This window comes from Miniopterus schreibersii (assembly GCF_964146895.1).
Source record: "Miniopterus schreibersii genome assembly, chromosome: 1".
NCBI lineage: Eukaryota > Metazoa > Chordata > Mammalia > Chiroptera > Miniopteridae > Miniopterus > Miniopterus schreibersii.
This window is the reverse complement of record NC_138101.1, coordinates 34,297,837-34,320,103: the sequence shown is the minus strand read 5'-3', so window position 1 is coordinate 34,320,103 and position 22,267 is coordinate 34,297,837. Positions and strand designations below refer to the sequence as shown.

Genomic DNA, 22,267 nt, shown 5'->3' with positions numbered 1-22,267 from the left:
TTATATTTAAAGGAAAGTTGATTTATTGCATCCTGCTCCAAAGGGAAGTGGGGGAAAAATTAACTGGGTAAAATGTACAGAGAAAAATATTGATTCAGTGTAAGGAAGAACTTATTACCCTAGAACAATAGACTCAATTCTCAACAGTACAGTACAATCCATTCTCCAAAAATGGAACCCCTATCACGCAAGGCAGAAAGAGGGCAGCCACCTGCCCAGAAGTTACAGCAGGTGTTTCCGGATAGGGTGGGACGCTGGAGAGGATGACACCTGTCATTTTCTCAGCTGGAATAGCTGATAACTCAGGTATATCACTTTTGTCATATTCTCATTTATAGAAACAGATCCTGTCAAAATTGTGGCCAGATATCAGGCGATGTAGTATGCATTTTTAGCCTCATTACTTCTGCCAGTTTACTTCATCTATTGTTTTTCTTAGTTTTCTCAGTGCTCTTAATCAGCTTTATGTACCAATCTAAGTCTTACCCCTTTTCTGGATTTTGGGGGAACTATTCTATATCTTGATTGTGGTGGTGAATTTATGACTGTGTTTGTCAAAATTTACAGAAACCTACACTAAAATGAGTGAATTTTACTGTATATAATTTATACTTTAATTTTAAAATATGGAAAAATTCTTTTAGAAATAAGGTAAGATCTTAATAAAAAAATTAAGAAAATATGTCTTAAGAAGTTCCGGCAAGCTTCAATTAATGGTAAACTGAAAGAAAAATAGACTTGTTTGGAATGGTTTTGTTTTGTACATATTAAAATCCACTAGATTTGTTTTTTCCCTTCACAACATAAACTAATACTGAAATCCCCCAAAACACTCTTTGCATTGTTACTCCATTATGTTGTAAAGAATATACAATAACATTTCGAAGAATACAGTACTAGAAATGATCTGGCAAAATATTAATCCAAATTCACTATCGTTGCCTATGCTTCTTTTACCCATGACTTTTATATTTACTCAGTGCTGGAATGTTTGAAAAATAATGTGAGAATAATTGGACAGTGTTACTGAATTGTAGTATGTCCAAAAATACCTGCATGGCATATGCAATTAGTGGAAAACAATAATTCATCTTATGTGACATTTCAATTAAAGAGAAATGATACCTTCCATTGTGATGTTAATGAGTTATTCACAAAGTTTGTCATTTACAGGATAAAACAGCAACCTCTTGCCTTTCCCATTGCCTCTAACCACCTCCCAGGGCAAGCACAGTGAAGGAAATTTGAAATGTTAATACATTTATTTTAATTAATTTCTGTGCCAGATTCCTTTTTGTCTTTTGTATGCTGATGAATGCTATCAGTATTAGCACACCACTTTTTGTGAGAAAACTTTTCTCCTTTTAATACTGAAGAAACTCATGTAATCAGAATAAGACTTCAAAAAGATCTATTTTTTGTTATTACTGTAAAATGAGAGTTCTCGAATATGAAATAATTGCTTTTATCAATAAATTAAAAAGCCTATCTTGAATGTATGGATTATTATAATTGTAATATAATGATTATTTTAGGCACCACATGATAAATTCCATTCTATTTTTCAGAAAGCTGAATGGCTCTCAAAGTCAAATCTAACTATGAACTGAGAAATTATGTAACAATAAATATGTGAAAGCACAGCAAGCAAACAGAACATTTTTCTGACCCCAAACTCATTTAGGGTAAAAACTCCTATTAGTTCATAAATTCATCTGCAGGAAAGAGCTAACATTTTTTGAATTCAATGTTTATAGTTTCCAATACAATATCCTTTTCAGATAGGTTATTTGTTAAAAAAGTAAAAACAAACAAAAGCTATGGGGAATGGAATACTTTGCTGGCAACAGCAATGTAAATGAGGTAAGGGTACCTTACCAAATACTTTACATCTCCTTTCTTTCCCCGGGACCCTCATGCCTTTAAAATATTTAAGTATTATTTCATCATTTCATGAAAGTTTTCTCTATCCTTTCTCTATTTGGTTAGTTCATTTAAAGTCTGTGTCCCCCACAAGACTGCATTCATTTGGGGCACGAGTCATATTTTATATATGTTAAATCCACACACAGATCCCACCAAATAACCTCACTCAAAACAGAATGAAAGAATGAATGGGTTAATGTTTCAACTTTAGGAAGAAGAATAAGAGAACTATTCACCAAATGCAAAATAAATAACTGCTTACCAATCACATCCCAAACCTTACACATTTCTAATAAGGAGATATTGGCCTTTCTGGAAACAGCCAAAACAACACTGAGTGGCTTTCTATTAGCAAGAATGTAGATATGTATCAGTGGGGACACAAACTAGCATTCTACAGACAAAGCTGTAAATATTATCCAGCTAGTATACACAACTATCTTAGCGAGGTAGCTTTCCAATTTATAAGGAAAAACCTCTGTTCTCAAATTATATAACATTACACACTGAGTCACAGTGTCACTCTTATTATTCTGGATTATTTTTGGAAGGTCCCAAAATATTGTAGGATTAGCATGCCAGAAGGAAAAAGCAATTCCCTTTTAAGGAATAGATTTTTAAAAAATGCCATTCCAAAAGTCCCACTGTTTCCTTTATAATCAAGGTTTTACTCCGAAAATGTTACACTAAATTAATGTTAGCAAAAGAGGTTCCACTAAATCCGTTAAGAATAACCAACTATGCAAAGGATAAAGTCACTGCATTACAGCCGGCTGCTGTAAGAAGTCTCTGATGATGCTAGTAATAACACTGCATCGATGAAATTTTATTTGCTTAGAGAAAAAGAGGGAAAAAGACACTAAGAAAATTATTTGAGTTTACTCAGATAATGCCAGGCAATAGAGCTCCTGGAACAGACTTTGACTCCTGGTTTCCATTCCCAGTCAGCTACACTCAATAGGCAGCCAAGCCTTAACTCGACATGTGCTGAGTTAGGTTCTAAACCACTGTTTTGTTTCCATGTTAGGAGTTGATGATAATTCTGAAATATGTTTAGACCTTAATAACACTGCTACCTACTTCATAGGAAAGGTGTCAAATCACAGAAATGTTAATGCAAATGTTGCAAATTTTGCATCATTTTGGAAATGACCAAAATTAAGGAAGAAAGAGAGCATTGCTAAAATACAAATGACTGAATTAAAATGTTTTAAAATTATATTTTAAAATTTGATTTGTCTTCACTCTCTGGTTTCTGACCCCTTGCTCATGTTCCCTGTAGGAATAATGAAGTATGAATACTCATTTACAGCTTCTTCTTCAGACATTCGAAGACAACTCTTGATTTAGCTCCTAAACCCTCTTATTTATCAATCAATAATATCTTTATCTATCCATAATATCTATCATCTATCTGTCATCTATCATCTACCTAGCCACTTATGCATTTTTTGCACTTGTATGTCACTTATCATGTTCCACTCATTGTTTTAAGTGCTTTACAAATATTAGTTCACTAGCTTTTCTTAACAAACCTGAGATGCAGGTAATACTACAATTCCCATTTGATAGATGAGGGTACTGAGGCAAAGAGAAGCAAAGTAACTTGCCCAAAGTCACACAACTAGTAAGTGAAGGAGCCATTTTCAAACCAAGTCAATTAGATTTCACATCTTTTAGCTAAATATCCTGAGCCTTCAACCTTTCACTAAATGAATCATAGTTTCCTGAATATACAGTAACCTAGGCATCCTTCACTGGATGAACTCTCACATATCGACATTGCTCAGAAGAGCTGGTGCCAAGAGGTTCTGAACCAAACTCTTAGGAAATGGTTTGACCACATGGGAATAGCCTGAACTTTTCCCCTTTATTCAATGTGTCTTATCGTATCCCCTCTCTTCCTTGTGATCAACACAGTTGAAGCAGAGGAACAAGGGGGCCAGAGAATGGCCTCATAGGACACCCACACAAGCTCTCAGACAAAAACTCCCTTAAGCATTAAGCCCTAGAGATAACATCTAGGCCCTGGTTGTGTTTCAGCTCCAGGTCCAGAAAAGCAGCAAAACCAGACTAAGGGACTCACAACTGACATCAGCACCAGCTACATTGGCAAAGGATCCCCTGCTCTGGCACTGACTAAGTAGTGGAGACCATGACCCTAAAAGGACACACTTGGGAAGCTGATATTCTGTTGAGATCCTCTCCTGGGATCTTCCCTAAAATCCCTGCCCTTAAAAGCCCTTAGGATGGGGACCCAGAGAGGCCCTCTCTATGGAGCACTCATGCCTTTCCCCACCCTCCTCCTCTGGGCGTTTTCCTTGCCTCTCTCTTTCTCCTAAGCTTCAAAGGCCATTCTTTTGTCTCTGTAACTTGTTTCCTGAGCACATTTCTTCTATGGCTAACTTCTATCTCTGTGACTTTCTAAATAAACTTTCTCTTTTAGTTTGAGTCTTGGCTCTGAATTCTTTCTTAGCCAGAACTTAGATACTGAGGTTGCTGATCTAAGGTCTAATACCTGGTGCCCTATCACAGCCAAAAGCATGACTTTGCTCAAGTGTATTGTCTCTCTAACTAAATTATAAGTTTTTCAGGTATGGAACAAGGCTCTTATTTTTTCTCCCACAACATTCAGTAAAGTATTTTGCACATGATAAACACTCAGTAAATGTCAAATAAGTCAAATCAAATATTTTGAGCGTGGTCATAACTCATCCAACAAAGAATCTCTACTGAGAGGCTTTATATACAGTTTACTGGAACTATCTCTTTTCAAAATATCTCCTATAACTAATCTATCTTCTCTTGGCATTTCCCACTCATATGAAACTCATACCTGACATTTATAAACCAGAAAAAAAATCCCCTTTCCTCATTAAAAGTAACCTCTTCAGGCCTATGGGAACTGAATAGATACTTAATCGCCTCGTTGGCTTGGCCCAGATATGAAGACACTGCTGACGGGGGATGACAAAAGAATAAAGTAACATCACCTGCCACAGTCATAACGAAACCCAAAAATGAGTTATAATAATATGCCTTAGGTTACTAATTTTAAGAAATAAATTTGAACCTGTTTGACCCTCAGGCAAAATTGATGCCATGTTAAAATACTCTGGTTAGCACTTTATATCCCTGTATCAAATACTATATGACTTGGTAATGTGCAGCCAACAGAAGTGAATTTTCTGATAACACCAGGTCTAGCCGATGAAGCCTGGGAATACATTTTTTTAAAAAATCAAAATCCAGAGTTCTTAAGTGGGCTTATGAGACAACAGAGTCACTTACAATTAGAGGAAAATATCAGCAGTGATTATGGGATGCTTTCCAATTATGGATTTCCTAGTGCTTGAATTGAGACTTCTTTGGCTCTAAGATGAAGCAGACTAACACACCCAGACTATGTCTGTCAATATTTCTGGGCTGGAAAGCTCATGTAATTCCAGGATACTTGGTAGGCTGTGTGACTCCTTTACTGGCAGTGCTCTTTTTCTATCAGACTGAATTTATTATTAAAAAATGACTGCTTACCTTTTATTAGAGTAATCTTCCATTTTCTACCCATGTGATAGTTTATGTTAGGGGGGAAAACAACCAAAACAGGAAATTACATAGACTGTTCTTTATATGTGAATCAGTGTTGATATTATTCTTTTAAAATCGAAAGCCAAAGGATTCTAATGTGATTTTTTTTGGTAATCTGACTATTTTCCCCATTCGTCTGAGGAGCATTAGGTTTATCTATAGATGACTACTGTAATACTTTTAGCACTATTTATTAAAACCCATCACTTGAAGTCTTGCTCAATATTGCTAATTCATTTCTTCATTATCATAAGCATGCTGCTAAGCTACACAACTGTCGTAAAATATTTTAAATGATTAAACAAAATAGTGTAATATAAACAATGATACTGCTGCTCATTGTTTATATAGCTTGACAAATAATGGCCAACTGCTACAGACTGAACAAGTGAATATTATTCCTTCTCATTAATTGAAAAAGAAAGAAATCTAGTATAAGCTGTGCATATCAAAATAACAGGGAGCTCACATATTTAGGATGCAGGCAGCGTTGTGCCTCTGCCTATAGTACCCATCAATACTCTGCCAAATGATAACTATGTCCTACTCATCCCTTTTCAAGCAGTATAATCATTCCACATTAATAGTAAAAAGAATGGCTTTCCAATAAAAAAAAAAATCAATTCCATCACATATCCATTCTAATTCACTTTAGAACTTGAGTACAGAGATGGGCACAAAATTAAGAATTTAGTAAGTATTTGTTAACATAGTGAATTGTGTAAAATTTTTAGCCTTATACATAAAATAATTCAGAAAACCTAAAAGGCCTCCGAATGTTCTCACAGAAAATATACTTAGAATCTAAAAATAGATAATCATGATGGCTATTAGTGAAATAAGAAATGGATCCATCTTTTAGTTTTCCTTTTTCCTATAGTTTAGAAATGCAAAACCCTCCAAGATGTGTGAGGCATTACAATATTACATTGCTTTCACTATTTTATATTACATTAAATAGGAAAAGGAGAAGAATTGCTTTATATGATAATTGCAATAGAGCACAATCTAAATAAATAAACCAAATTTCATGCAACCAGAATGAATGACTGTATTTTCAGCTCTAAATTGGAGAAAGAGTGGGTATAAATTTTTTAAAAATTATAGGACATTGAACAAAAGCTCTTTGGAACAAAACTACTACTCATCCTAGTCACTAAGACAAATATTTCTAGGGATAACTCTAATAATACGTATAAAAAGAGAGGTGAAGGGAAAATTTAACGAAGTTTCTCATAAAATGTTTATTTCATTAAGTGAGATAGGACTTCCATGCACAATTTTAATTTAGAAATTAAAATGATACAAATTTTTGAGCCCCTTTTAAACATACCAGAGTATTTAATTCAACAGATTCACATTTGAAAATGTGCTTTTAAATTTTACAGTCTTATTGGGTCAAAGCCACCAGATGTTTCTGTCTTAGGAGAGAAAAGTAAGAGCAGCAGGGGGCTGGGCCAAACAAAGATTACACATCAGCCTGAATCAGGATGGGCACACTCTCTGCATTCACTTGGATCTCAGCTGGCAAAGCTGAGTGCCATTCATGCTGGACTTGAATAGCCAGAATAAATTAACACAGTCAGAAAGAGTGATTGAACTCAGGCAGCAGCACAGCATTTCAAAACATCTCTTCATCTGCCCACGTTTAGGAAAGTCAGTGGGAATGGATAGACGAAGGAGTCACAATGTGTTACTGCTTATGTCTTAGTAAAATTGGAAAATAATGAATAAATGAAAATTCCAGAATTCTACCTACTCCCACTTTTGCATATGAAACATACATTTCCCTTAAATTAAAATATGGAAGTCTGAGGAAGTGCTTGCTCATTGTGAGGAAGAGATTCTATTGCCTACTACATTCCTTTAACTATATTAACAGGTCTAATTTATTTTCTTGCCCATTTTTCACATTTTTGGTTGTTTATTTTCCCAACACATGAACAGATCACGAGCCCTGCGTGATTGCCTAGTCTCACTGCTCCTCTCACTGTGTTAATTTATTCCAGCTATTGAAGGTGAAGATGAATGGCACCTTGCTTTGCCAGGACAAGCCTGAGAGGGGACGTGTCCATCCTGCATCAGGCTGCTGTTCTTTTCTGTCAACCACACAGGTAGTAATTCTATGAGGACACAAAACAGAGTCATTGAATAAAACAAAGTGATGCATTTCACTGCCAGAGCAGCCTTAGCCCAGAGAGCAGGTAGTGAGTATATATCGCTCCCCAGATTCTTAATGCATTAAGACAATATTCACGCTAAGAAATAAATTCTATTTAAACATTAGGGAACCTAGAGTAGTGATTATTTTCTAAACTCAGAACCACCTCTAAAATATACTATCCCGGGGCCTCACTTCACATCCAGAATCAGCATCTTAGGGCTGTGATTTGATGGGGTGGAGAAAGAGAAAGAAAATCTGCATTTTACCATGTTCCCTAGGTGATTTATGCATCCCCTTTGCAGTAATCATTAGACAGGGGATTGGGAAACACTTAAAGACAATCAACAAAACTAGTCACAGAAATTAAAAAAAAAGAAAAAGCAGTTTAATGATTTTATTGCACTCTGCAGTGTATACTAAACTAGTAGGAATTAGAATTATGGCCGATAGAGTAATTCACAAATTTAGCAGCTTTTAAAAAAATAGATAACTGGGATCCATCCTGAGTTTCTGATTCAATCTGGGATCAGACCTGAGAATTTGCATTCTTAATAAGTTCCTGTTGGGCCACACTTTGAGATCCATTATCCTATATAACTTAGGAATCAGTTACCTATGATCTATTTGCACACGCTTAAGTTTTATTATGCAAATAAATATAAAAGAGGCTTCTAATTCACCAAAGTATTTAAACCCACTTATCCCCAGAACAAAATTATGTGCCTCCCAAAATAATTATGAAAGAATTGTGGTAAAACATTCTAATATTTCTCTACAAATGTTTTCCAATATTCATTACACCATGAAAATGACCCTTCTTTCTCATCAAAAGCACTCATTGAATACCTGGTTTTAATGGTTAATAGTCAATGTTCAATAAACATACTTACCTACTCTTTCCTAGGAAATATTAGCATGAATATAAAAAGGGTATAGTTATCTAAATAAAAAAATAAAATTGAATATTTCAGATGGGCGAATTTACCTATTTTACTGTCAAAGTAAAACTAAAAAAAAATAACTTTCATCTTTGGTTAGAATGGTTGGCTCTCCTTTCATTCAAATTCAGTCTTGGTATATTTAAACTTATCGTTTTCTTATGTTTTTTTTTCCCTTTTCAATTTTTCTCCTTACAAACAACTAGTGGAAATTGATGGTTTGAACAGTGAAAAGTGAAAATCAATAGATAATACCACTAAACCAAATAATGTAATGGGACATTAGGACTATTTATTAAGTCTCAAGAGTGAGAGATGAGCCCACTCTGTTATTTTATATTCCCATCTTGTGTTACACAACGTAGGGCACTGTAATCAACGGGCAGACGCAGAGTCTCTAGGAATACCCAATACTTTTAAGAAATACAAATATTTCTTCCTTAACAGAAAACTACCCTAGAAATAGAGTAAAGCTCCTCTTTTACAGTCTCATTCTCTCAATAAGACTTTGGCACTTTCTTATTTGTTTGTCCTAGTCACAAGAGGGTACTAATCAGTTAGTTGGGTAATTCTCTTGAACACAATTAGAAGATATTTTTATATTCCAGCATAGAATTCTAAATAGATTATCAGTACTCTATTCATGAGAAATATTAGGCTAATTTTCAGAATTTTATTTTGCTATTTATTTTATTTATTTTGTTATTTCAAAGACTGAAAATATTCACTACAGAAATTTGGTAAAACCCAGAAAAACTCACACTTGAACCATTTAGAAATGAATTGCCATTAAAACTTTGGATTGTATACTTGTCAAAATATGTACTCCATGAAATAAAAATAGGCCTATCCCATATAAATCATTTTAAAAAGCATTTCATAGAAACTTAAAACAAAAGTAGAAAAAAATGGATAATGATCTAAATTGCAAATCACTTAAACCTGCTTTAAAAAAAATCAGCAAAGAACTTATAAGCCCTATATACATAGCCCATAGATACAGACAACAGACAGGTGAAGTCTGAGGGGTAAGTGGGAGACGGGTGGAGGGGGGCAAAGGAGGGAAAATGGGAGACATCTGTAATACTCTCAACAATAAAATAAATTTTTGAAAAAGAATAAAAAATTTAAAAATAAAAACAGCAATACACAAAGAACATTCTCATATCATTAAATATTAAATATTTTTTATACCACATAACTGTTTTGGTTGCACCACTGAGACATTAATAAGTGATCTAATAACTATATACAAGTTTAATGGGATAGTAGAAAGCAGTATATTTAAGAAGAATATATGCAGTGTTTGGGGAAAAAGTTCTCACAATAAGGATTTATCAACACAGAATACCTAGAGAACTCTCTTTGTTAATACAGAGAAGTTTCATCACAGATACATTTAATTTACATGAATTCAAATAGTTCTGTTATGTAATCAAAATACTGTAAAATTATACTTTGTAAAAGGTACTTATTACTACTTATGATACACATTGAACAATAATAAATAATGCTCCCTCTGTACTTTATAAGAATACATTCTTTAAAACTCATTATTTTTTATAAACTATTCCAGGAGTTTGAAAAATAATTTTGATTAACTTTTTACTTTAATACATGACTTTAGACTCTGACTCCAATATACAACTTACTCCACTAGATGATTATTTTTGACATTCCTTATGTGAATTCTGTCCTGAAATTCAATATTTTCTGACACACACCTATTCAGTTTGGCTTATCTCTTGTAGGAGTAAATCAGAGAACTAAAACCCCCACCTTCATTCACAAGATTCCTGTTCGCTATTAGGGTTTAAGATTTTAGCTCTTCCATGCTTGAACCTGTCATGGTATTTCAAAGTCTTAGCCCTAGAACATGATCAGCCAAGACCTGTTCATCCACTGAAGTACTCTGCCACTTTCCCGAAAGCTTAAAAATTACAGTGACTCTACAAGCTGTCACAGAATCTGGAATGTACGACAAGTCAATATACTCACACTCAAGGGAAAATTCAGTGAAGCTGATGTAAAGACATAATTCTTAAGGCTTGTTTAGTATGCACAGTAGCTGAAACACATGATAGTTACTATTATAGGTCACAATCAATTAACATTTCAGAGCAAAATTTTCCTTTACTGACAAGAAAGGGCTTTTATGGACAATTGCATGATTTCACAGAAGGAGTTCTAGGAGGTAGAGGCCATTGGTGCTTTGGGAAGTTCCATCCTGGCTTCTTTGAGTTATTAAAGCCAGCGTGAGGCCAATGGGCCTATACTACCTATATTCCTTGAAAAGGGCAATTCCAGCGGAAGATCTTTCCTTACTTACTATTTCCTAGGTACCAATACGTGGTGTATTTCTTTCTATGGGATAACTGATCATATAATACTTCCCTCCATCCCCCACACTACCAGGATTTTAAAACCTCTGGCGCCAGAGCAGAGAGTTGTCCGCTCATACCTCTGCTTATTTTTCACAGACTGTGCTCTGCCTTCCTTCCCTGCCACACCCTGTGCCCTTCCACCCACTGAGGGGCAGCTCGGTGTGCTCCACTTTTACATGAGTTTAGCCATTGCTCAAATGAACACCCTTGTCCAAGTCTCTCTTCAACTATGACGGTTCCTCTAGGGAGGAAACACAGAAGTGGGCTGGCTAGTATATAATGTATGCTGATCGTCTAGACATAGGTTTTACCAGATACAGCCAAACTGCTCTCCAAGGGGGTTATAACAATTTACATTGCAACTGGCATGCTATAAGCATGCTTTGTCCTTAATTTTATCTTTAACCAACTGAGGTAATGAAATAAATCTTGGAAAATAACTTTTTAGAATTTTAAAATGTGTGTTCTTTCATCAACTTCCCTTTGGAAAAAAGGGGGAGCTCATTCAATTTCTTATTCATTTAGGGAAAACTGTATCTGTTCCCCTTTTAGTTCTCTCTTCCCTTACTACTTTCTTTTCTTTCTTCATCTTACTTTCTCACCATTCTGCCAATCTTGCTCACAGGAAGGAACCATGAAAGTATTGCTAGCAATATATCTGAATTAAGAAAATGGAAATAATATGCGTCAAGTAGAACACAATCTAATAAAGAGCCAGCCCCCAAATCTCAAGTTTTTCAAATTGCTCAGAATTTCTGAAAAAATTCTAAGCCTTCTCATTCAATCTGTTTCTTTAAGCATTTCCAAGAGCATAATTTTTTCCATTGTGAATATAAAGAGTTTCTGATTCATGATTCAGAGTCAAATAAACCTGGGCTTCTGCCTATATTTACAAACTGGGTTTTTCTGGCCAGGTGACTTTACTTTTTGAGTCGCAGTTTCTTTACCTGTACTTCACAGCATTTCCTAACAGTTAAGGGGTGTGTGTTCCCATGACTGGCACAAGTGGAGGGGACGGCAGAGCTCTGCAACACCAGCTCCCATGCTCTTGCCCTTCCTCTGACTGAAGGCAGTGGGTCCTCGCTGCCTGGCAGTTGCTACCTCAGCCTGCCTGCCTTACTCTCGTTCTAGTCCATGTGCACTGCTCCTCGGCTGTGCCACTTCTATTCCTTTTAATCGCTGCTGGAGCTGACGTGACATAGCAGAAAGTCATTCTAGGACTATAACTGCAGCTCTGGACTATGTATAGGACATCTGATTTATTTACCTCCTCTGATCCTCAATTTCTTCATCTGGAAATGAGGATAATGTTTTCTTTGAATGGTGAAATTGATTCTCTATATAAATGGCCAGAAAAGACAACACTTAATTAATGGTAGGCACTATTACTATTTTTGATACCCCCTTTCTGTTTCTTCTTATTTGCTGTCACTGTTCTGTAAGCTCCGTGAGGGCAGGACCAGTGCCTGCCCCGATCACAGTTGTAACCACAGACCATAACTCAGTGCTTGGCCTTTGTACTTAAAGACATGTTTTCTGAGTAAAGAAAGGAAGAAAGTGTGGAAAGGAGGGAGGGAGGGGAGAGAAAGAGAGAAAAAATCATGTGTACAGCATAGCGGTTATGGGAAAAAAAATTAAAAAGAGAGAAAGAATCATCAATCCATCAATCCATCAGTGGCTTGTGACTTAAGCCCAATTTCGACTTCCCGCTTCTGCTTTCTACGGAAGCTCTGAATTTCACTTTTCACCTTTGGCTTTTTCTTAGTTTGTCCAATTCCACTTCCAAGTTCCTTCTCTAGAAACCATTACCACTTATGTCTCTCAGTGGGCTTCTCTTCAAACCATCAAAGCCTAAATTACTTTTGTTTAATATGTAAGTATATATGCTGTATAGCAAAATTACCATAGATTTTGAAAAGTTTAATATGTTAAAAAATCACATCCTATTTTCTATATTTATTAGTAGAGTGTTTCTAAAGAAAGCCCTTTTTTATTTTTTCCCCCCTCAAAGGTAAAAGTTTCTCCAAAGGCAATTCCATTTTAAAAAATAGCATGCGATAATTCTAAGTCATGAAATCGACAATACCTAACACTTCACTTACATTTGTATATTTTTGTTAAAATTGTTTTTCTAACATTATTTTTAACAATCCAAATTTTCAAGTCAAAATATTTCAGTCACAAGATGCTTCAGAGAGAAAGCACTGAATAATTTTAATTTATATTTTCATTGGGGTAACTGGATGCAAAGAGTTTGGTCATGAATTTTTACCATTGAGAACATAAAGAAAAAGAGTCAGAATTCTTATTAAGCAAAAAAAGTTTTTTCCCCATTTGCTTTCAGGGAAATCTGACAACATGCCTCATCCCATAAAACTATCCAGCACAGATTTTCCCTGTCTTTTGTGTATCTGAAATTATTTACTCATTACTCATTCTTATCCGAGAATTTAGCTTTCTGGTGGGAAAGTAGTTATTAAGAGGAAATACCTTTGTGCTTAAATTCATACTTTTGCTTGCCAACCCTATCCTAAGGTACTTGAACACTCTCTAAAACGTTAAAATACAGAGATAAAGCAAATGTTAGACTTCGCTGCATAATAAAGTCAATTCTCACTTCTCTGTGCTAATGAAGGCAGAAGCAGAGCATGCTAAAGTGAAGCACCTGGATAACCAGACGTCTCACTGTAGCCCCCTTACAAGATGCTGCCAATAAGGAGCAGCAGAGCTGCTCCGGTTCCACCTGCCTGCCCTCTGGTGGATGTGCTAATGAGCAGTGACAAGGCCACAGAAGAACAGCTGGCGTGAGCGGGAAGCTTATTCACAGGCAACTCGTCTTCTTATGACTGTGCCTCCCATGCAAAAAATGATTTTGATTACTTTTCTAATAATGATACATTTATCAGGGACACCATGCTGTGGGGAAAACAATGAATAAGTTAGCAACATTTGCAAATCTTTTTATCCCTTGCATCCTGTCTCGTTTATTAGGAAGGTCACCTAGATGTGAGGTTGATGGCTAACGCTGGGCTCAGCCGTAAGAAGCCAGGTCCAGCTTTGCTTTGTACACACAAGACCGCGGTTTTGTACATTCAGAGCCCCAGAAGTAGAAGGTGGCATTCTAGAGAGGCTTAACCTTCAATTATAAAGAAAGAAAAATACAAGAAAGGCCCAACAAACATAAGAGAACATAGCTGGTGGGATGAGGCAATGGAATGGCTACTGCAAACTTTGCAAGTTTTGGCTCTGCTCCCTGAAAAATCACCAGCAGCAGTGCCCTTCAGGCAGCAGCTGTCACTATAGGTGACGGAGAAGCAAGAATTGGAGAGAAAGAGAGGGGGCTCCTCTGCAGACAGGGAAACAGCTGATGCATAAAAATACAGACCAGGAAGAAATTAGCAACAAGTAGCTGATTTTTTTTTCTTCTCTTTTGTAAAGTTCATTCGTAAATGAAACTTCAGAGACAGTGTGGCATCTCATGTGGAACCGTGAAGCGATCATAACCCAGAGGCTGAGGGTGAGTTTGATTTAGGGTCCCACTGCTCTCTGGCTCTATTTTGCGTCTAGGGTGCACCATATTTAACTAAACCGCTCAGGAAGCAAATTCAGCTACCTATTAAACACGTGACAGTTTCAAAATGTTCAAGATTCTCTGCCTAGCACTCACATTACTCAGCTGTCAAAGTATAGGGCTCAGATATATGATGTGAAAATTACATTTTAACGAGGTGTCATGTGTGTTTAAAGTTCTTATTCATCACTACATAGCCACAGCTTTTACTGGAGACACAAATTCACTTAATTAGCATATTATAAGGACAGAAGGTTCACCTTATCTGCATCGCTAAAGTGTTTTGTGTAGGCTTTTTGTTGTTTTAGAGTCGACTATCTTCAGCACATAGATGAGCGGTCACATTTACATCATCTCAAATGGCTTTCACGAAAGTGTGGACTGTGTTTGGGAAGGAGAAGAGCAGGTACAAGCCAGCAGCCACGCGTCTCCATCATTGGGTTGTTTGTACTCATTGCTAGATATATTTTGGTAAATCTCAACCAACAGATTTTTTGATCTCTTAGAGTCACTCATTTTAGGAAAATGTTGGAGCTGGACTTCTCTGCCTATTCCTGTTATCAACTTGAGCCTACTCCCTCCCCTGTAAGTAGGAAACATTGGAAAACATTTGTACATTTCACAGGTAAAGTATAGATTGTTCTATGGAGAGTTTAGAAACAAACTGGGAAAGTCAAAGAAAGTGCCTCGTCTCACCCCTATTTATTAATGAATAATGAACTTGGCACAAGGTGGTTTGGGAGAAAGAACCACACAGTGAAAGTCAGTCAGTCAACACCAGTCACTAATAATAGCTGAAGGCAAGTGATGGAATTACTTGATTCTCTCACACTGTGTAGACAGAGACATAAAAATTGTTTTAGAGTCATGACGCCAACCCGAGAATCACTAAAATAACCTGTGAAATGGCCAAGTATTATTTGGAGGTTTTTAATGTATTTCTTACAAAAGATAGCCAGTTAAAGGCAGTAATGGATGTGCAGTGTACATCACATCCTATACGATAGGAGAAAAGCACTTAAAAGTACTTTTGAAGAAAACTCTAGATCTGATATTTCTAGATTGGGTACTCTGCTCAGAAAAAGTAGAGAAAGCACTTTTGCATTTGTTTCATGCTCAGGTGCTAATGCTTACAAGCATGTACGATGTAGGTGTCCAAAAGGGAATCACCTGTTCCGCACACAAAATGTTATCAACAGGACACAACATCTACTCCTTTCTGAATACAATCCACTTTCCATTTTCTCCAAGTGGAAGAAATGCCTGCAGTTCATCAACTGAAAAACCTGAGACAATGCTCTGAATATAAAATTCACTGAACAGTTGCTCACTTTCTTTCCTATTGTAATACTACTGACTAATTTCTTCTAATTACTTCTTGAAAAAAAAGTGCATCAGGTCTTAATGTGCTTCAGCTCTTCTCTTCATCACCTGCTAGGCTTCCTTTAGGTTAGCAAGGCTCAGCACAATCCGAGTGAATTATGTGTGGGTGGTGGGGTGCGAATAACTGGGGTGCTTCATACGTCCTCTTGATTATATGTAAGTGTGAGCAAAGTAAAGATACATCTAATTGTAACAAAACAAAATTCCAGACTATTACTCCCATTCCCATAATATTCTGAATAAGAAGGTTTTTAAACATATATCTATCCATATCTATATCTATCTATCTATCTATCTATCTATCTATCTATCTATCATCTATCTATCTATCTGTATCTACACAATTATATATATATATATGTGTGTGTGTGTGTGTATAATTCATCTGTTTCTTAAAATACTCAACAAATCCTGACAGATCACTAAGGAATTGTAAACAATAACAACTAAAACAATATCAATGTGATTAGTTTAATGTGATCAAAGTCTCACTAGTTCCTGAACAAAGCTTTTTAGAAATTGAAAATTCCTTTGCATTTATATATTCTTGAACATGTGATTTCTAACTATATAATTAGAAATTGTTTCTACAAAATTTGAAAACAGAAACTATTTTGAGTAGCAATATCAAACAAGCTCTGATTCAAATTCCCGCTAATTTCAAGCTGGAAAACTTCAAAATAAGCTGCCAAACATGCTGTTAAGAGAACGCAGAGTAGGTAAAGAGAGTATAATGTTCTGAAAATGTTTTTAGAGAAAATGGGGAACAAATTTTATATTTAAAAAAACTATGCCCAGAAGAACAGGCCCATTAAATAACTTCTTAGGAGAAACTTCACTTATCGTCAACAACGAACATCTGAAATACAAGTTAAAAAAAATCAAATTCAAATGAATTTCCTTATATAGCTATTGTTGAAAATAACCATTTCCACATATTTACCACTTCTGATATTTTCCCTTGAAAAGAATACAAAAACATAAAAGTCATTTAACTAGCCGACCTAACAAAGGACAGGGCAACAAGCAGCTTGAGAATGGGCGCTGGGAAACATAAGGATGCCGGTTAAACGACTTCTGAAACTACTTTGTAGAGTATTTCTGAGAAGCTCAGTTTCTCATTATATTCTCTCTCCCTTAAAGTTTACCATTTCAGAATTTAAAATGGACTCTTGTTATAAATATACATCTGATTTTGTGGTTAAGGAATAAATAAAATATTTTGGAATGCACCTCTATGGTAATCATTTAATTGAGAGAACTACAAATTAGATTTGCATCAAGAATGCCTGGCACGTGAGGATGCTGGGATCTACCCAATGCAGGAATCTAGACACGCACAGCATCAGTAAGCACGCTTCTCCAGCGCTATGTCGCAGAAGGGAGCAGGGATCGAAAGTCAGGCTGCACTTTAATAGATGGGCGATTTTTGAGTAAGTTATAACCTTAACCCATTATCTAGAAAATATGGATACCCTGGCCAGTACCACAGATGTTCAGAGCATCGTCCTGACACATCAAGGTTGCATGTTCAATCCCCAGTCAGGGCACACACAAGAATCAACCAATGAATGCATTAATATGTGGAACAACAAATCCATGTTCTCTCTCTCCCCCGCTTCCTCTCTCTCTAAAATCAATAAATAAAAATTAAATAAAAGAAAATGTTTTTTTACGCCTGATGTGTAGCTATTAGGTTATGTTATTTCTTATTACATGTATCATCTCAGTAAAATCTAACAGGAATCTTCTGAGCTGGGTGTTATTTTTTCCATTTTGTAGCTGAGGAAATCAAGACTAAGGGGCTGAGCAACCAGTTCACAAACACTAGAGGTAGAATTCGAACCCAAGTCTTTCAGACTCGCAAGCTCATGTTCAGAAGCAGAATGCTTCCTATGCCCTTTTCACCACAGGATTTTTATATGTCCAAGAGAAGCATATTTGCTGCTTAACTTCCAACATCTAGATAATTTAATGTACAGAATAGTCATACTTAGTAGAAGGAAAACATAGATACTCAATTACAAAAAACTTCAAAAATGTAAATTTTCATTGATTAGAACTTACTTAAAATCAGAGCAAAAACACTCAGCCTGCTTCTGTGGCAACGGCACATATATTTTATATCTACATACTTAGAATTAGTCTTTTTGACCTGAACATATTTATTGTAAGTTGGTTTCCACACATAGACACAGAAGATCCATAATAAGAATTCACTAAAGGCAATTTCTTTAAAAAATGCCAATGTAATTTACCAAAGAAAAACATGCAGCTGAAACTGTTTGTGTGAAAAAAGATGAACGCCCTCTATTAATGCTAATTGAAATTCTCATATCCACACATGTCATGCATAAAATGTACTTCCCACACTTATTCTTTCCACCTCAAAACTGCCGCATAGTTCACACCAAAGTACTCGCTTTTTAATTTGAGCATTTGTGCATGATAATGATATTTTTCTTATGATTATGTTTCCAAATTTAATAAAGTGAAAACTCACGCTTTGCAAAACAGAGCTTTCATTGTTTAAAAAGGGTAAAAACCCAATGTCCTGGCTAAAGTTAGGACTCTGTTTCAAAAGCTGAACTTTATCATTCCCCAATGTTTTCCACTTTAATAACATCCTTTTTAACAAATATGGGCACTAGTGCATGTGGGCAAGAGGGTCCACATTTTAACTCTCATGTGTAAAAAATTGAAGAAAATGAAATGAATAGTATAATTTTCCTATGTCCACAATTACAATGATTTGTTATATATCTGGATTACATACACATGTAAGTTTATTCATATATGTTGGAGATAGTTTTTTGGCAAGTCCCTAAGAACTTTTTAAGGATAATTTATAAAAACTAAGTTAGGAATTTGCCTCAGTCCATCAAATAAAAACCTTGGAATCCTAATTAATTTTAACCTACATATTGTTCTAAATAGAAATAATGCATGATCTTTCCAATAAATAAAAATTGAAATATGTTACTGCCCCTTATCGATTAACCTCAAAAAATGATGACTGTATTTATTTCTCTGGAGGTAAGCAGACATTCCTTCTTGTTCCAATCAGAAGTCAAAAAATGCCAAGAACTACTCACCAACAGAGTTTCTGCTGTCAAAATATAAATTGTGGTTAAGAATGTCACAGCTCTCAAAGAACTGTCTTCCCATCATTACTCTGGATGATTCTTGCTTAAAGTTTCAATGGAAGGGTATATTGGGTCAAGTAACCTAACCTGTGGAGAGGTGGGTCAGATACTGTGCCTGAGCTAGGAGATGCTGAGGACTGAGTAGAGAGCAGCTGCGTTTGCTGCTCTTGCATAGTCAGGCTTCTCCTTCCACAAAAAGTGATTCAATGTATTATCTGCATTGCTGGCAGGGAAAGAACCACTGTCACTCGGGTTGCAGCCTCTCAGGCATTACAGAACATTCCACCTAATCTGGCATTCTATCAAAGTAAGAAGTGAAAAGCAATTCCCTCCCTCCCTCCCTCCCTCCCTCCCTCCCTCCCTCCCTCCCTCCCTCCCTCCCCCCTTCCTTCCTTCCTTCCTTCCTTCCTTCCTTCCTTCCTTCCTTCCTTCCTTCCTTCCTTCCTTCCTTCCTTCCTTCCTTCCTTCCGCCCGCATCAGAGTTACTGCGTCTTTATTTTATAGATGTCACGCATTATACTAGCGTGTGAGAAGGCAGGAAATAATGCTCAAAGTAAGACAGAAGGAAAGGGTGGGTAAGACAAGGTTACTGGCCATATGAAATTTAGAATCTGGTTGTATAAGAAGACATGCATAAAATGAACTAAGTTAGAAAGCAGAATAGTTTCATAGTAGAATCACGGTCAAAGAAATAGAGAAAATAAAAAAATATATTAACATGTAAGCATTGAAATAAAAAAATTAAACTTTGAATTGTTATATTCTATTAAAATTCAGATACCTGTATCTTGTTTTCCATTATGTGTTACCATGAGGAATAATATTATTGCTAATTTAAAATAATTTAGCTTCTAAATTAAGATAATTCTGCTCAGCTATGTAGATAAAAATATTTTTGAAAAGCAATTTCTGAAAAGGAAACTGTATGTCCTAGAGATTAAAAAGACACTCGTAAAGAAAGGGAATTAAAGTATCTCAAGTTTACTCAGAGCTGTTTTGCATTTTTTAAATAAAATTAAGATCTATTTTTTCTGTGTTTATAAGCTAGGAACATTTTTCTATATATCAGTTAGTTATACTCAAAAATATGTATACTCAAACTGACAATATTCCCAATAGAAGTGGTCACATACGATGCTCTCCGTGAGGTGAATATATTGGCATAGGACTCCTGAAGCATTACTACAAGCCAAGCCTTTGATGTGTTCCAAGTGTAGAACACTTCTGAAGGCAAGCCACAATCAGATGAGACAGCATTCTACCTCAGCAAAGATTCTGTGTGCTACGCTACACAAAGAATTAATCAGCTGAGAATCACAATGCCCTTCAAAGAAGGGCTAAAGATTAGAGACTAGCTGCACAGAGGAGAAATAGCCATTTCTTATACTTTTTTATAGTTGAACATGGTTAACAGTAGCATTTGTTTAGATGGAAAGACAAGGAACCATTTTCAGGTACAAAGGCCAGAAAAAAGACCACAAAGGCAGTCTAATCAAAACCTACGATAAACGTATTGAGAATAAACTGTAAACACTTTCCCTCCTGAGAACCATCAAAAGTCAAACTTACCTGATCTACTATCCAGAGGTCCAAAATCCAAAGAATATTTCACGACGTGATAGTTATTCCACACGTAAAGCAGGTTGTCCCTGGGGTTGTAATCCACGGCCGCTATGTACTGGTATGAGTTGGGAAAGGGTACGTCCACCATGCTGTCCTTACTTTGGTCGGTGTTGTAAATGTAGTCAATCTTGTTCCCTGTGGCCTCGTTGTCGTCATCCTCATATACAGACCTCACCACATACAGAATCCCACAGATCATAAATGCGTTGGAAGCCGACCGTTTATCATATGCCGTGTCCCACGTCCCTTCAATCCGGAGGGTGTAAGGGTTCAACTGACTAATGACAATTTTACCATTGTTCTGTTCTGTTGCATAGATGACCCACAGCCCGTTCTCATCCACGGCCAGGTCTATGTCCGATTTGCCCCCCCATCGGTAGGGGGAGGTATCGTGGTAGTTGGCGTTTGCTATGATAGCCTCTCCACTCTTTATCCTAGTCCGCAAATCAAACTTGACTATGTTCCTGGTGCGCTCTTTGTTGAAGAACAAAGCTCCGTCGTAAACTACAAATCCGGTGCCATCCACCCGGTGAGGGAGCTTATAGGTTGTAGTTGGCCTTCCAGCAATGAAGTCATCCTTGGATGAGTACTCGGTCAGGGTATCAGTTCTGTAAGGGGTCCAGGGCATATAATAAATCTTGTCAGAAGCCTGCAGAGGGTCTTTGCACCATGCCCCAGACTGGTGGTCGGACTCAAACAAATGTTCACTCTGGTACACTCCTTTTAGTAGTCCAGGACAGAGAAAAACTGTGGGAAGGAAAAGAGTTCAGATAATAAATATATTCGTTTTATATTTTGCCATTTTGTCTTATTTTTCACCAAGTGGAATGCAACTCTAACAAGAGATACCCACCACCGCTTAATTATTTTGCCGCATTCTTCTGAGAACACAATGAAGTCAGACAAGTTAATTTTGATTTTTGTTTAAAATCATTTTCGATTTCATTTGCTGAAAACATTTGGCCTTTTATGAGTAGCTGTGCTTTCCTTTGGTTTTCACCTTTGTACACATGTATTACAATATTTTTGGATATACGTATACAAATGTGCTGTATGCCTATGTATTCCATAGACATAACAAATGCAAATGTTCACACAAGATGCTTTTGTGTATCTTACTTATAAATTTCGAAAAACATTGTTTTCACTCCGATGGTATTAGCTACTCAGTACTTATCATTAGGAAATATGTAGAAATCCAATAGTAATTCAATACAATAACAAAGGAAAAGTAAAGCCCTGCAATATAGGCCACTGAATCTTCTAGCAAACAAAGCTCTTCAAGCCGCTATAGCGCACACAGAGCATGCAACCCACGCAACTGAGAATGAGTGATGGATGAACACCGAAGAAGAAGAAGGAAGAAGGAAGGACAGGAGGAAAGGGAAGCAGAAAAGGCAAAAGGTTACAGAGCAGAACCCAAGATCTAGATTTTAATCAGTTAAAAATGTCCTGTTAAATACAGTAGTACTGGAACTTAAAAACATGTACCTTCTACTGTTACATGAGAAGAGCATTAAAAAACAAGATTACTTGCTGTAATA

The 22,267-nt window shown here is 36.3% G+C and overlaps 1 protein-coding gene across 11 annotated transcripts in view; it reads right to left on the bottom strand.

Annotated features, from left to right (window-relative positions):
- The window catches only part of ADGRL3 (adhesion G protein-coupled receptor L3), a 698,136-nt gene that overhangs the window by 228,482 nt on the left and 447,387 nt on the right, over window positions 1–22,267 (bottom strand). For all 11 annotated transcript variants that reach the window (XM_081145463.1, XM_081145466.1, XM_081145468.1 and 8 more), the window contains one exon: window positions 20,670–21,470. In XM_081145463.1, coding sequence (XP_081001589.1) covers window positions 20,670–21,470 — 801 coding nt within the window. The remainder of the gene's footprint in view (window positions 1–20,669; window positions 21,471–22,267) is intronic.